Source organism: Alexandromys fortis, unplaced genomic scaffold (assembly GCF_014885135.2).
Source record: "Alexandromys fortis isolate MF-2015 unplaced genomic scaffold, M_Fortis_MF-2015_v1.1 scaffold_31, whole genome shotgun sequence".
Taxonomy (NCBI): domain Eukaryota; kingdom Metazoa; phylum Chordata; class Mammalia; order Rodentia; family Cricetidae; genus Alexandromys; species Alexandromys fortis.
This window is the reverse complement of record NW_026067974.1, coordinates 6,326,691-6,342,566: the sequence shown is the minus strand read 5'-3', so window position 1 is coordinate 6,342,566 and position 15,876 is coordinate 6,326,691. Positions and strand designations below refer to the sequence as shown.

Genomic DNA, 15,876 nt, shown 5'->3' with positions numbered 1-15,876 from the left:
GCACTCGGGAGGCAGAGGCAGGCGGATCTCTGTGAGTTCGAGACCAGCCTGGTCTACAGAGCTAGTTCCAGGACAGGCTCCAAAGCCACAGAGAAACCCTGTCTCGAAAAAAACAAAGCAAAAAAAAAAAACAAAAAAACAAAAAAAAAACACTGGGTTACAAGTGTGGACCACCATGCTGGGTTGGTTTTAAAACAGAAACTTGGATTCTAGGAATCCAAGGTTTCCATGCTGATGCAAAAAAGTCATCCACCTAACCTTGCCACCTAAGGACCCAGAAAGCTCTTTCCTTGCTTAGGAGAGTTCTGGAGACGGAGGTTTGTTTATTTTTGTTTTTTTTTTTTAATTCATCTTGAAAAAAATGGGGGAAAGATTAAGAATATTGAAAGACACCGTTAGCCTGGGAGGATGGAAGGCAAGGAGACATCAGTGACCTTGCAGGATAATGGAAATACCGTGTCTTTATGGTGGCAATGGCTTTGAGGAGTTACGCAACTGTCAAACTCACTGACTTGTACAGTTAAATGGGTGCAGTTTATATTGCGCTTAAATTATCCCTCAGTTAGGAAGAGTATGAGGAAGTGAGGCAGCCTCGGGCTCCTGGGAGTTCACACCAGGTCACTCCTGCTCACCTATCCACGGGCATGCTCAGTCTCCTGCCCTCGCCTATCCTCCACCCCATGCCCACCTCTTAGATCCAGCCACCTCCCTGAGGGACAGCTATGCCTATAGGAAGTCATCGCTATGCTAAACCGTTCTGTCTCTGTTCCCCAGGACTCCAACCTGTCTATATATACCGATACTCCGGACCTCACACCCTGTTTCCAGAACTCCCTGCTGGCCTGGATCCCCTGCATCTATCTGTGGGCTGCCCTGCCCTGCTACCTGTTCTACCTGAGGCACAACAAGCATGGCTACATCGTCCTCACCCGCTTGTCCAGGCTCAAGACGGTCAGGGGCCCCGAATTGCCTTCTGAGTGGGGAGACCTAAAGGATTCTGATAAACCCCTTGTCCCTCACTGATAGCTAAACCAGTGTTCCCAGCCTGCCCCTGCCGCTGCCCCTTCCCCAGTTATGGCTCATAGAAGCTTACTAACAGGGTCTGCAGCCCTTCCCTGTTTTGAAAGTTGTAGAATGTCCAAACAACAGAACTTCCCGCCACCCACCCTAGACGCTCTGAGTAGGCAGTTCTGATAGCTTTATGGTGGCTGCATGAGCGGGGACCCCTCCCCGGCAGGGACTGGCACTGCTCTTAGGGATGGAGACTCCAACCTGTGCCCTGTCTGCAGGCCCTAGGCGTTCTGCTGTGGTGTGTCTCCTGGGTGGACCTCTTCTATTCCTTCCATGGCCTGCTCTCCGGCTCAGCTCCTGCTCCTGTCTTGTTTGTCACACCCTTGGTGGTGGGGATCACCATGGTTAGTGTGGGGCCCAGGAAACTGTGGGGAGGTCTCCCGTGGGGGGGTGGGGTATGCTGAGACCATGGGCTCTGAGGAAGAGGGTGGGCACATGGCAGTGGTCAGAGGGTAAAATGACTGCCAAACATCTGGCCACACCAGAGGGGGTGAGAGCAGGCCCAGATGTGTGTGCTTGGGCCAAGCCTTCCCTGCCCTTCCTACACAGTTGCTGGCCACACTGTTGATCCAGTATGAGCGGCTCCGTGGGGTGCAGTCTTCAGGGGTGCTCGTTATCTTCTGGCTACTGTGTGTGATCTGTGCCATCATCCCCTTCCGTTCCAAGATCCTCTCAGCCGTGGCAGAGGTAAGAGGGTCAGACCTTCCAGGTCTCGCCCTGCCCAGGAGCGTGTTGGCAAGACTCAAGGTCACTGTGGAGTCTAGGCTTCTGTTGCAGTCCGGGGATTTCCTCTCTTTGGCACCTTTCATGCTCTTCCTCCACCTACTATGTCTCTGCTCGGTGGCAGGAAGTGGGAGATCTGAGCCGTGCAGGGAAATAGGTCAGAGATCCCACCATAGCTGTGTGCTCCTGGGAGTACTGGGGTAGGGGAAGGGGAGGACAGTTTTGAAACTGCCATTCCCAGGGTCAGTATCTAATGGGGATGCCAGTGTCTGTCACGAGGACGTGTGTAGGTGTGCATAAAGTCCCGTTCCTTTGTTCTGTTTTTTCTTACACGCTTGGGGGGGGAGGGCTTTGCTCTATGATGGTGGGTGGGACGGAGCCCTGACAGTCAGGTGGCCCCCATCTCCCTCTCTCAGGAGGGTATAGGCAAGGAGTCAGCTGCTGATTTATATGTCAGCACAATGCCTGGCTCAAGGCAGGTCCTCCCCATGTCCCCACCCCCCCGACATCACAACACTTCCCTGCCACTCAGCATCCTGGGGTGCTCCGGGAGGAACCTGACTCCCCAGGATGTTACACTGCAGGCCAGCCTTCCCAAAGCCTTTTGTGGTCCCTCTCCCCCAGGGTAAGATCTTGGATCCCTTACGCTTCACCACTTTCTACATCTACTTCGCCCTGGTGCTCTGCGCCCTCATCCTGTCCTGCTTCAAGGATAAGCCGCCATTGTTCTCCACAGAGAACATGGACCCTGTGAGTTTGCCTGCCGTGGGAGGGTGGGAGGGCTTCACAGTTTGTACCTCAGCCCAAAGGATACCAGCAACCCCTCCCCCCCCCCCATCTCACCCACAGTGGGGATGCCACTTCCACAGCTTGTGAACAGCCTGAGAGCATGGATGGCCTCCCGGCCTCTCCTGGGTGCTGAGATGCTGGGCAACACTCCTGATCCTTTTGTCCCCTCCTCTCTCCTTCTAGAATCCTTGCCCAGAGGCCAGTGCTGGCTTTCTCTCCCGCCTGTCTTTCTGGTGGTTCACAAAGTGAGTGGGCTCTTGCTTTAGCTTAGAACCCAGGAGGGAGAAGCGAACTCCAGAAATCAGCCAACTGATTCCCCTCACTGCCACCCCAATAACTGGATGGGCAGACCAGGGTGGGCGAAACTGGCTATTTGGGCTGGGGGTTGAGTGTGGCTGCTCAGCCTGAAGGGGTCTAGCTCCCATCCCTACAGGCCATCCCTTCGTCTGGCAGGCCACAGGGACAGGCGCAGCGGGCTGGAAGGAAACCATAATTAGCTCTGAGCGCTTCCATTTGGTATAAGCTTCCAGCTTGTCATCTCTTTGGCTGCCCCTCAGAGTGGCTTGAGCAGGATAATTGTGTCTGTGACCTGGGTGACAATTCATTAACCGCACACACCTGAGGCTGGCCTGAACCCCTCCCGCCTTGTACACATACACTCAGGCCTGGCCAGTGTGGGTTTCATCACCAGGGCCTTAGACAGATAGAGCATATGGGGACGTATAGGACAGAGGCAGAGAGAGGCGCAAGTCAGGAGGGGAGAGGCAGCTGGCTACCTGTAACATGTTTGCTATGGCAGTGACTGTGGGTGCTGCGATTTAGAGGGAGCTCCCTCGACCTTAGGCACTAGTCTTCTAAATTCTGACCCTGTGTGGGGATTCCTCCTCCCTCCTCCAGGCTGGCCATCCTTGGCTACCGCCGTCCTCTGGAGGAGCGCGACCTCTGGACTCTGAATGAGGAGGACTGCTCCCACAAGTTGGTCCAGCGACTGTTGGAAGCATGGCAAAAGCAGCAGGCAGCAAGGTGAGGCCTCCCTGTGCTTAACTTCTCAGTGCCCTGACCCTCTGCTCCCCAGTCCCTTTGGTGTTGCTCAAACATCTGGGATGCATAGCAGGAGTGGGGAGAACAGCAAGCAGAGGGGATGTCTCGGCAGCCTTAGGATGCTGCAACTGGGAGCAAGGCCTGGGTGGGATCTGTCCTCCCAGGTTTGGCTGAGGACAAGAGGATGCTGACGCTTGGGTACCATTCAGTGTATCCTAGGCACAGCTCTTAGCATATAGAGTACCTCATTCACTTTCTCAGCAGCCAAACAGTGTTCGTGCTATGGTTCCCTTGATTTGGAGAGGGCACTGAAGCTTAGAGATTTAAAGATACAGCCAAGGTCTCCCCACTGATGCTGACAGAGCAATAATCCACACCCAACTGGTCCAGAGGCCCTAATCAGATCTCTGCTCTACTGTGTTTGATTTTAATCAGAAATTGTAAGGGTTTTCCTAGTGAGGGTGGGGCCAGCCCTCTCAGTACAGCCTCTCTTGTCTGGAGACAAGCCTGGATGAGCCAGCCTGAGGCTGAGGGCCTTTGACTTGACAGCCTCCCAGCCAGGACCCACAGCCAAGACCTTTTCCCTCTTGCCCACAACCCAGTGTATTGAAGTCAATGCTTGGTCAGCCCAGAGTAACCGGTGGTCTTTAGCTGTTGGTGGAACAAGGAAAGGGCTTGGATAGTAGTATTGTGACTTCCCTGCCATGGAGCATCTGGAGAGGCCCCTGGAACCCCCAGTTGCCTGCTGTACTCACTCTCTGTTCCCCAACACTATCTTTATCCTCTCCCTGTTCAGCTGCTCAAGCCTAAGCCTTCTGCTGTACCTGGTCTGATCTCTCCTGTCTTAGTGTCCTTGTGAAAGCCAGCTCTGGGAGGCAGGAAGAAAGCCAGAGACATCTCTGAGCTGGGTACCCAGTGCTTTCAGCAAGCACCCCTGGCACCTGGAGACAGTCGCTTGGGGAATTGTGTTGTCTAGTCCCCTTCCAGTTCTGAAAGCCAAGAAAATGCTACCGCCGCCTCCTCTTCTTCCTCTTCCTCCTCATCTTTTTTCCTTCTCCCTGCCTAGCCTAGACTGGCAGGCTCCTAGCCTCCTGGAACCATTTCCACCCACTGTTGTTTATTCCCCAAACAGGCCCCAGGCTGCAGCGGTTGAGCAGAAGATCCCAGGAGAGGATGAAGTCCTACTGAAGGCCCGACCCAAGTCCCAGAAGCCCTCCTTTCTGTGGGCTCTGGTGAGAACCTTCACCTCCAGCCTGCTCACGGGTGCCGGCTTCAAGCTGATCCAGGACCTGCTCTCTTTCATCAACCCGCAGCTGCTCAGGTCTCACTACGCTCCCTCTTGCTGCGGCCCTCTCCTGGGCGGAGGAGGGGTGGCTGGCTGCCCTAGAGCAGGAACCAAAGAGGTTTCTCTGCTTTCTGGGTGACCCTTGGTCCATGGTATTGACTCTGTACCTCGATTTCCTACTCCACATAATCTACACATATCATGTTCCCGTCAGGAGGAAGTATCCCCCTTGAACCTTGTTCAGGAGTCCTCTGGGGAAGTACCTGTATTTCCCTTTCTACAAATACAAAGGCAGGCGCGCAGGTGAAGCACACAGCTGGTAAGGCAAGGCAGATGTGAGTCTGGGGCTCTCAAGTCTAACCATAGAGCTCTTTCCACTTCTGCCAGCCTCTGCCATCTGTCACAGGAGAGGTTTGGACTAGAGGGAGCTCTCTCTGATGACAGGGTGAGATACAGAACTGAGCCCTGCATCGATTCCCCTCTTTGCGCCGCACAACCATTAATTCAACTAACATTCCTAGATTTGCAAATTAATTAATGTAGTCTTAGGGTCTTGTGGGAGAAGCCAAAGGTAATTCAGGAAGATTACAGTAGGTCACAGGGCCTGAGAAAAGCCTGGGGAGTCCAGGAAGTCAGCCTGCCCCCTTAGAGAACAAGTGCTGGCTCAAAAGGTTATCAAAAGAAACTAGTAAGAGAAGGAGGAGGGGAAGGTGCAGCCAGGTGAGTCACAAAGGGTTGGGGCAGTAACGACTGGAGAAAGCTACTAGAGGGTGGAGCAGGGGTGGGGAGAGAGAGGAAGCTGGGGGAGGGATGTCGTGTTTACATTTCCAAAGGCTGACCCTGCCTGAGTGTGGGAGGGGTAGGGCAGAGTAGCAAGATGCTGTTGGGCCAAGCAGGTCAGAGGGCAGCAGAAGCGAGGTGTGAAGCAAGGATCCAGGAGCTGTTCTGTCAAATCAGCAGGTTCTGGACTGTGCCACTGGGGGCTCATGGCTCTTTCCCTGATTAGTGATTTCGGAGAAGAAAGAGGCTTAGGTACAGAGCTAAGTGTTGGCCAGCTGGGACCTCCAAGAGATGCCTCTTAGTGGCGGTCCAGGGGCCCATATCTGGAGCTCAGCTCTCCTAGACAATCTGAGAGATTGAGGCCGGAGCTTCTAATGCAGCCAGTGATGTCTCCTTGTCTGTCAGTAGGGCCTCGGCAGACCTAAGAGACAAGAAGGGAGTTCTGGCCGGATTAGAGGGCCAGAGCTGGGGACACAAGATGTCTCAGAGAAAGAGAGGCTTCCAGTACACGAAAATCACTCGCAAACTCGGTCCCAAGAAGGCGGCATGAAGTTGGTTAGCAGCTTTGCCATGACTGGGGCCTGAGGCAGAGGGGAAGAGTCATTTCGTTGCAGCGGAGAGTGTCTGCAATGAACTCAAAGACTCAAAATGTGCTGCAAAGACACCTGTGTAGTTTATAGCGCTGTTCTGACAAGTTACCATTGTGTGGGCAACTTGAAACAATAGAAATTATTCCTTCAGTTCTGCCCCACTATCCAAAATCAGGGCATGGTGACAGGATTGGTGAGTTTTTTCTTGTTGTTGCTTCGCTATTGTTTTGGTTTTTCAAAACAGGGTTTCTCTGTGTAGCCCTGGCTGTCCTGGAACTTGCCCTGTAGACCAGACTGGCCTTGAACTCACAGAGTTCCCTCCTGAGTGCTGAGTGCTGGGATTAAAAATGTGCACCACTACAGATAGATCGGTCCTCTTTTTTTGAGATTAAGTCTTGCTATGGGGCTCAGACTAGCCTTGACCAATGGTCTCCTGCTTCAGGCTTTTGAGTTCTGGATTCAGACTTTGTCTCCATGCTCTGATTCAGACTGGTTTGTTTGTTTGTTTGTTTGTTTTTTCAAAAAATGGGTGTTTCTCCTGGGCCTGTCTTGGTTTGTCAACAGTCCTTGGTTTTCCTGACATGAAAATTCATCACACAGATCTCTGCATTTATCACATGCCTCTCTCTGTCTCTGTCTCTGGGTTTGTGTGCGCACATGCACTTGAGTGTGTGCAAATCTCCTACTCTTCTGAAAATGAAAAACTAAAGTCCCTGAATTAGGATCCACCCTACTCCAGTATGACTTCATCTTGACTGATTATAGCTACAAAGACTCTACAGCCACATAAGGTCACATTCATAGGAACCAGAGGGTCAAGACACAATTCAGCCCCCAGAACAACAGGCTTGACTCTGATGGTGCTGGGGAAGTTGCATGAGGTCGAGAGAAAGTTTGTCCAATGCACGGTGAATCTTGATCATGTTGCTTAGTGAAGGCACAGTGCTACCAGAAGAGGTGACAATACTGAGTATCACACAACCATGTGATCCAATCTTCCTGCTGGGGAAAGATCCAGTAGGAAGATTGGATCCTGGGCTCAGGGAGACAGAGTAGGGCTTGGAAAGCCAAAACAACTCCTCTTATAAGATGAAAACAGAGGACGAGCTTGGGGACACTTGGAAGTGTTGGGGTGTCAGGGAATTCTCAATTGGCAGTTCAGTGGGAAGATAAGGGGCTGCTGAGAATGGCAAGGAGTGGGATAGGCCAGGAGGTAAGAGAAGAAAGATAGAGAGAGTCACAGGAGAGGTGGACAAGCACCCCAACAAAGGACAACATATAACACTGGGGGCCAAGTATGGGCAAGATCTGTGGAATGAAAATTCTTGTGGCCCTGTTGTGGGGTCTAGAACCCCCAGCATCCAAGAAGGATGAGTAGGAAGGTCTAACCCAGTGGTTCTCAACCTCCCTAGTGCTGTGACCCTTTAATACAGTTCCTCATGTTGCGGTGACCCACAACCATAGAATTACTTTCTTTGCTACTTAGTAACTGTAGTTTTGCTACTGTTAGGACTCGTAATGTAAATATTTTTTGGAGCTAGAAGTTTGGCAAAGGGGTCACGACCCATAGGTTAAGAACTGCTGCTGTAGCCAGTGAAAATGTGCCTCTTCTGCCTACTGTGGCATTCAAGGAGGAGAGGGCCGGCAGGCAAGGCTGACGATAAGAGCTGTTGCGTTGGGGACAGGCTGAGGAGCACACTGGCCTCATACCTGCTCTTCTCCTGACAGCATCCTCATCAGGTTTATTTCTGACCCCACGGCCCCCTCTTGGTGGGGCTTCCTGCTGGCCGGGCTGATGTTCGTGAGCTCCATGATGCAGACGCTGATCTTACACCAATATTACCACAGCATCTTTGTGATGGCCTTGAGGCTACGGACGGCGATCATAGGTGTCATCTATAGGAAGGTCAGCCAGAGTGGAACGCACGCTGGGAGAGGTCATTTCTGGGCTGCTTGGAAGAGGCTCATAGGCTCGGTCCACCTTTTGTTCTTCATCTGTAGGCTCTTGTCATCACCAACTCAGTCAAACGTGAGTCCACTGTGGGAGAAATGGTCAACCTCATGTCAGTGGATGCTCAGCGCTTCATGGATGTTTCTCCCTTCATCAACCTGCTGTGGTCAGCTCCCTTGCAGGTCATCTTGGCTATATACTTCCTCTGGCAGGTAACTCTTGAGCCTTGTCCTCTGTCTCCTTCCTCTGACGACATCTATCTGTGCTGATAGATAAGCTGTGTCATGCCCAAGAAACCACCCCTAGGTACCAGGGAAACTTGGTCACTCACTCTTCCTATCCTAGGTGGTGTTTCATCCCTCAAAAGCCAGGGACAAGGGGGTACCCGGAGGCAGGGTGGACGTGGCTGTTGTTATCACTGTTGGTCTGTTTGTATTGTCTTCCCTGTGCATCCACAAAGCCTCCTCTGTCACCATCTCCTTCACCCTGCCTTCTCCTCTCCTCCTTTTTCATCAACTTTGTAGTCCTGGGATTGAACCCAGAGCCTTGTGTCTATCAGCACACATTCTGCTACTAACACTTCTGCCCTTTGAATTTACTGTTTCAAGATGGGGGTCTCGCTAAGTGGCTCAGGCTGATCTTGAAATCACCTTGTAACCCAGGCAGGTTTCAACCCATCTAAGAAGTAGAATCCCAGACCTGTGCCAGAGCGGCCAGTTTGGGCAACCCTCTCTGTGCACCACGGATCATCTATGCTCATCCTCTGACAGCTGGCAGCTTCTGCTGATGTGCTTGTGGCTGTCTGTCTCCTTCCTGACTGATGTCTTTTTGCCTTTTGCCTGTCATGTCTCACGTTAGCCAGGGTCTGCTGAGCTTTGTCTACAGACCTTGGTTATCTGTAAGTTCATCTGTCTTACCTGACCCTCCATGTGTGTGCCTCCTCAGATCCTGGGTCCATCAGTCCTGGCTGGAGTGGCTGTCATAGTCTTGCTGATCCCACTCAACGGAGCTGTGTCCATGAAGATGAGGAGCTACCAGGTGGGTGTTCCTAAAGGCATCTGCATTACATGGGAACACCAGTCTGGGGATGGCACTGGGGCCAGTGTTCATCTTCTGTTCTCAGGACCTCTCCACTCCCTGCACTGCATGTGGATGGCCACAGCCCCTGTACAAACCTTAACTCCTCCATCCCCATCACTGTAGTGACTGTCTTACTTCACAGCAGAAAGGCCAAGGCCCAGAGTAACTGTGGCAGTCCAGAGACAGGTAGAGCAAGGACTCAAGATGTTCTTACTTCATGGTGCTAAAATGTTGGTAACCAAACAATGAGTTATCCATCTGCAAATGATTGCTGAAGTTTTCAGAAGCTCCCTCTACACATAGAATAAATGGCAAACTACCTCAGACCACTGTCTTAGTCACTGTTCTATTGCTGTGTTGAGACACCATGACCAAGTCAACTCTTATCCAAGAAAGCGTTTAATTGAGGACTTCCTTATAGTGTCAGAGGTTCAGTCTGTTATCTGCATGATGGGGAGCGTCATGGCAGCAGGCATGGCAGACACGGTGCTGGAGAAGTAGTTGAGAGCTTTATTCTCATCCAAAGGGAGAGACTGGGTTCAGCATGGGCTTCTGAAACCTCAAAGCCCACCCCAGCTGACATACTTTTTCAAACAACACCATACCTCCTAATCCTTCTAATCCTTTCTAATGGTGGCACACCCTGGTGACGAAGCATTCAGTATATAAGCCACTCTTGGCCACTCCAACCACGCTCCAAGCTCCCTTGGGCCTTGCATGCCTCCGTTTCTATTCCTCGTGGGATGGCCACATTCCAGACATGCTGGCTTTTCCTTTCTTTAAGAACCAAACTCGGTGTATACCTCTACATGCACTCTTCCCTCTTTCTGGAATATTCCTCGCTCTCTTTGCCTCTCTAACACCTTCCCTTCCTTTACCTCTCAGCAGAGACATCACTTCCTTCAGACAAGCACCTTGATTGCACCAAGGTCTTTCCCCTGCTGCCCCTACCTCTCTCTCCCCTTGCTGCAGCCTGTTCTTTCCCTTTGGAGCACACAGTGATTTAGAATTAAGCATCTATTTTGGTAATTACTTTTCTGTCTGTTTGTTTTGAGACAGAGCCTCTCTATGTAGTCCTGGAACTCACTATGTAGATCAGGCTGGCCTTGAACTCATAAAAATCCACCTGCCTCTGCTTCCCAAGTGCTGGGATTAAAAGGCATGCACCACCATGCCCGGCCTGGCATTTGCAATTTATTGCCAGCTTCTGACATCAGACTGTCGGTTGCATAATGGCCTGGGCCAAATCCGAATTGTTCATCATGATATCCTCCATTTGGCACACGGCTTGACACACAGGCTCTCAGCACACAAGCTCCAAGCGGACAAACCACTGTGGTGTGCCAGGCCTTTGATTAGGATCAGAGTGAACAGAAAAACAAACAATTCCTGCCCCCCTGGGAAGCACATAGTCTGACTGGGGACATTGTGTAAAGGGCTAGGGGTGGGAACGGAAGGCAAGGGCAAAGGATGTTACCTGGTGAGGTTGATGGTGTTGACACTGAAGATGGAGCTGAGCCATCTCTCCAGCCCCGGAGCTGTACTTCTGAGTCCGACGACACAGGCTGTGGGGGACAGGGGTCTAGGCCTTAGAGGTGGGCTGGGGAAGCTCCTCAAGAAAACTGCAATGGCTATAGTTGATGAGATGGTTTGGGAGGTGTGATCCTGGCGGGCAGGAGGTCCGGGGGCAGTGGGGAGGGCATTACCACTGATCCTTTTGGCACAGGTACAGCAAATGAAGTTCAAGGACTCTCGCATCAAACTGATGAACGAGATCCTGAATGGCATCAAAGTGCTGAAGCTGTATGCGTGGGAGCCCAGTTTCTTGGAGCAGATAGAAGGCATCCGGCAGAGCGAGCTTCATCTGCTGCGCAAGGGTGCCTACCTGCAGGCTGTCTCCACCTTCATCTGGGTCTGCACCCCCTTCCTGGTGAGGCTCTCCACTGCTATGGGGTACCTGGCTGTTACTAGGCCAGCCCACGTCTTGAGGTTCCCTGGTGCCTAACAGACTCCACCGTGACACTCGTTCCCATCCTGTCCAGGTGACCCTGATCACCCTTGGAGTGTACGTGTGTGTGGATGAGAACAATGTGCTGGACGCAGAGAAGGCCTTTGTGTCCTTGTCCTTGTTCAACATCTTAAAGATCCCCCTCAACATGCTGCCTCAGTTAATCAGTGGCCTGACCCAGGTAAACCAGGGCAAGTAGGGTGTCTGCTGGACTTAGGATATGGGGGAAAGCCAGGCAGGGGTCACTTAGTATCAACGGGAAATCAAATGGTGAGAGTTCCTGGGGTCAGGGAGAGCCGTGGAGGTTGTGGATGGTTTGGAGTCACGGGGCCTGAGCTCCTGACACAGCCTCCTTATAGCGCTCTGGACCTTATCTTTAGGCAGTGGGAGCCTTGTAAGACTTGGTTATAGGAGGGGCTCCAGCATTAGTGAGTAGGTCCTTATGCTTAGCCCTAGAAGTTGGGCACCCATAGAGCAATGGTCAGGCTAACCCACACCCTCCCGCAGGCCAGCGTGTCTCTGAAACGAATCCAGGATTTCCTGAGCCAAGATGAACTTGACCCCCAGTGTGTGGAAAGAAAGACCATCTCCCCAGGTCCCCAGTACCCTTAATCCAGAGCAATCCTGCTCCAAACTTTCTAAGACTCCTCCTGTGACCCCTCTTCTCTGAATTCTACGGCCCCTCCCCAATCCATTTTCCTCTTCAGTCCCTCCCCCAGTCCATCTCCCTCCTTTACCCCTCCCCCAGGCTCCTCATGCCCCTCCCTCTGTCCTGGCTGGGGATCCCCTCCTTTGCCCAGCCTCCTCCCAGGCCTCCCTGCAGTCTTCCAAGACCCCTAACCCTGTGCATCTTGGTCCTCCCAGGCTATGCCATCACCGTGCACAATGGCACCTTCACATGGGCCCAAGACCTGCCGCCTGCCCTACACAGGTACCACCAGCTTCTCTCCCTCACTTGCTATCCATGCCATGCAGACAGAAGGTCAGATCAAATGTGGTCCCTTCTCTTCTTGTCTCTGTCTTTGACAGGGAGAATGCCAGAAGAACCTGCTTTTGACAGGGTGGTGTCAGGGAGCGAGGAGGTCTTGGGTCTGCAGGTGGAAGGCTTGGACCAAACCCAAATCTCCCCACTGACCACTCCTCCTTGCTTTCAGCCTAAACATTCAAATCCCAAAGGGGTCGCTGGTGGCTGTGGTTGGCCCTGTGGGCTGTGGGAAGTCTTCGCTGGTGTCTGCCTTACTTGGAGAGATGGAGAAGTTGGAAGGTACAGTGTCTGTGAAGGTGAGATGGGCGGAGGGCTCCCTGGAAGGCGTAAAGTCTGGGAGGCCTCAGACAAACCCTAAGGCAGCCTCTCCGCTGGCCAGGGGTCGGTGGCTTATGTACCCCAGCAGGCCTGGATCCAGAACTGCACGCTTCAGGAAAACGTGCTATTTGGTCAACCCATGAGACCCAAGCGCTACCAGCAGGCTCTGGAGACCTGTGCCCTGCTGGCTGACCTGGATGTGCTTCCTGGTGGGGACCAGACAGAGATTGGAGAGAAGGTACAGAGCCACCTCCTCAGCCCCGACGAGCCAGCTCACGCAGTTGCTAGCTTGAGCCCAACCCCGGATTCCCATACTCACTTGCAAGTTCATGTCCCATCATGTCCAGCTCTGTGCCAGGAAACAGCTCTATTCCAGGGAGAGTGACTCATGAACAGACAGGGACCAGAGAATGCCCCGGGGTCACGACAAAGGCCTATGCAGGGTGGAAAAAGAACAGTAGGCAGGGGTAGAAAGGTCTCTATAAGGAGAAGCATCGCTCTTGAGCTGACACTTTTTCTTTTAGTAATTTATTTGAATTCATTTTATGTGCATTGGTGTGAAGGTGTCAGATCCCCTGGAACTGGACAGTTGTGAGCTTCCGTGTGGGTGCTGGGAATTGATCCCGGGTCCTCTGGAAGAGCAGCTAGTGCTCTTAACAGATGAGCCATCTCTCCAGCCCCTTTAGCTGACTCTTGATGACTGAGAAAGAGGAGCACATCATTCGCTGATGCAGCCACCAGGTTTTTATTAAGCATCTGCCAGGGACTATGACATGGTAGTAAATGCAGCAGGAGAAAAATGTCTGCTTTTGTACACCTTACATTCCAGCAGAGGAAAGAAAAACAAAAAGCAAGATAAACAAAATATATATTAGATAATCCTAAAGTGGGGGAGATAAGCAGCCCAGGAATATAAGAATTTGTGCTGGGCTGTTTTGTTTGGGAGATTTAGCACTGAGAAATAGAGACCTGAACAGAAGGAACAGTCCTGGAGAGGACCGTGGAGCCCTGGCCATCTAGGGACCTAGACTGGAGCCATCTGAGGTAGAACAGACAATTCAAAGCCTCCGGCAGGTATGTGACTGGCCATTAGCCCAAGGCGGAGAACAATGTGGTTGGAGCAGAGTGACCCAGGGGAAGAAAGGGAAGCAAGGGAGTCGTCAGTCCAGACAGCTGGGATGCTGAGAACCCTGCGGGCCATTTGAACATTGGGGTTTTCACCCAGGGTGATAGAAGGGCCTTGGAGAGTGAGCCTAGGAGCAGTGGGTGGTCATGGAGGCATTTGGTGCACTTTGACCCGGTGGCCCTGATTGTCTTGGAACTCTTTATGTAGACCAGGCTGACCTTGAACGCTCAGAGATCTTCTTTCCTCTGCCCAGTCCTGGGAGAAAAGATGTACGCCACAAAGCCCTGTTTGATTAAGGTCTTTGAATTATAAAACATGGGACTCCTGGGGGAAGTTTTGTTTTTCTTTGTTGGGTTTGCATTTTATTACATGAATGTGTGTGAGAGGTGCGTGGGAGAGCCCACAATTGCTACAGTGTGTGTGGAAGCCATTTTTTTTTATTCTTTCCCCTTTGGGTACTGGAAACCAAACTCAGATCCTTTGACTTGGTGGTGAGCACCTTTCTCTGTACAGCTACCTTGCTTTTGTTTTTAAAGTATTTCCTAAATGTGTAATGGTCACCTAGTATTTCATGCACTCTCTTCACTATCTTTTCCGTGCCCAGTTCAGTTACATTATGTACATTTGCAATGTTTTGCAATAATTACTAGAAGCTGGGCATTCCAAATGTCACTCCAACCTTGTTGTCTGTCTTTATTGATCAGCTTTCAATTATTTCTCCCCAAACCTCTGGCAACCACTGCTTTGTTTTTCAGGCTCTGGCTATCTAGACACCTGTGTAAGTGGGTTTGCATAATATTTGCTTTTTATGTGTCCAGAGGGTTTCATGTGGCATAATGGCCTCAAAGTTCATGTCAACATTTTCTTCCTTTTTCGGGCTGAATAAAATTCCAGTCTATGGATATACCCCCTGTTGTTTTCCCGGTCATCTGTCATGAACACTGTCATTGGGCAGGGCAGCCAACTAGACAGGGTACTGAATAGGTTTATCTGCCCCAGAGGAGTCTAAGAGCCAACACCCACTCCTCCTATGACTTTAAAGTGGAGACAGTCAAGTATCCTATGAAATAGAGATTCAGAGGTCTGCCTTGCTGAGTGACATGGAGTTGGCTCTTGTTCCCCGTGGGCCTATCTGATCTTTTCCATCTACCACCATTGTTGGGGTCCAGTGCTAGCCTGGCTACACACCGTACATCACCCACCTTCTCCTCCCTCTAGGGCATTAACCTATCTGGAGGCCAGCGGCAACGGGTGAGTTTGGCCCGAGCTGTTTATAGTGATGCCAACATATTTTTGCTGGATGACCCTCTGTCTGCTGTGGACTCTCACGTGGCTAAACATATTTTCGACCAAGTGATTGGACCAGAAGGTGTGCTGGCAGACAAGGTGAGGCCACAAGAGAGTGGGAACAAAAAATGAAATTTGGTCTTGGAGGAGAACAGATGGGAGGTGTTGGGGGAGACCTGGAGATGTAGGAACCTGAGAAGCAGGATATGGTCTGGGGAAACCCATAGGGAGGCACACCCCAGAGACGCTGAGCAGGCTCTGGCTTGTGTGGGGTAAGCTGTGGGTATGCCTGGCCTATGACTCCTCGGGTTTGCCCCATGGCTCTGTACCCGTGATTGGGGGTATGCCTAAGGATGCTGCAGCTCAGAGCCTGTTGCCTTCTCCACAGACTCGGGTGCTGGTCACCCATGGCATCAGCTTCCTGCCTCAGACGGACTTCATCATTGTGCTTGCTGATGGACAGGTGTCTGAGATGGGCCACTACTTGGAGCTCCTGCAGCATAATGGCTCCTTTGCCAACTTCCTCCGAAACTATGCGCCAGATGAAGACCAGAAGGACAGTGAAGGTGGCAAAAAATTAGTGCCCACCAACCCTGGCCTCCCCAACGCCCACCCTTCCTCAGCATCCGCCTTGTTTAGGGTTTCTAAGTATCTCTGGTGCTGGGGACCTAGTTCTGGGAAACGGGAGCCACCTGGGTGATAAATGAACTGGACCCATGCAGATTCTACCTTCTCTCCCCTAACTGTGGGACCCTGTATCAGCACCATGGGTCTCAGAGTCTGTTTTTCTGTTTGTTAAAAGAGAAGGAGCTATGGGTCTGGAGAGATGGCTCAGAGGTTAA

General features: G+C 51.8%; 1 protein-coding gene and 1 long non-coding RNA gene across 3 annotated transcripts in view; one reads left to right on the top strand and one right to left on the bottom strand.

Annotated features, from left to right (window-relative positions):
* Positions 1–15,876, top strand: part of Abcc3 (ATP binding cassette subfamily C member 3) — a 51,818-nt gene that overhangs the window by 17,996 nt on the left and 17,946 nt on the right. For both annotated transcript variants that reach the window (XR_007594336.1, XM_050156658.1), the window contains exons 2-19: positions 775–951; positions 1,290–1,415; positions 1,621–1,758; positions 2,419–2,544; positions 2,767–2,828; positions 3,481–3,606; positions 4,757–4,945; positions 8,008–8,185; positions 8,281–8,442; positions 9,176–9,268; positions 11,037–11,240; positions 11,353–11,499; positions 11,826–11,913; positions 12,183–12,249; positions 12,473–12,599; positions 12,683–12,859; positions 14,966–15,133; positions 15,423–15,600. Coding sequence is in view for 1 of the 2 variants with exons in the window: in XM_050156658.1 (XP_050012615.1) it covers positions 775–951; positions 1,290–1,415; positions 1,621–1,758; positions 2,419–2,544; positions 2,767–2,828; positions 3,481–3,606; positions 4,757–4,945; positions 8,008–8,185; positions 8,281–8,442; positions 9,176–9,268; positions 11,037–11,240; positions 11,353–11,499; positions 11,826–11,913; positions 12,183–12,249; positions 12,473–12,599; positions 12,683–12,859; positions 14,966–15,133; positions 15,423–15,600 (2,533 nt within the window). In the remaining variant the exon portion in view is untranslated. The remainder of the gene's footprint in view (positions 1–774; positions 952–1,289; positions 1,416–1,620; positions 1,759–2,418; positions 2,545–2,766; positions 2,829–3,480; positions 3,607–4,756; positions 4,946–8,007; positions 8,186–8,280; positions 8,443–9,175; positions 9,269–11,036; positions 11,241–11,352; positions 11,500–11,825; positions 11,914–12,182; positions 12,250–12,472; positions 12,600–12,682; positions 12,860–14,965; positions 15,134–15,422; positions 15,601–15,876) is intronic.
* LOC126510214 (uncharacterized) overlaps positions 9,303–15,876 on the bottom strand; it is an 8,873-nt gene continuing 2,299 nt past the window's right edge. Inside the window, exons 3-5 of the long non-coding RNA XR_007594338.1 lie at positions 12,941–13,055; positions 10,788–10,875; positions 9,303–9,533 (exon numbers count right to left, since the gene is read on the bottom strand). This is a non-coding gene — a long non-coding RNA (uncharacterized lncRNA). The remainder of the gene's footprint in view (positions 9,534–10,787; positions 10,876–12,940; positions 13,056–15,876) is intronic.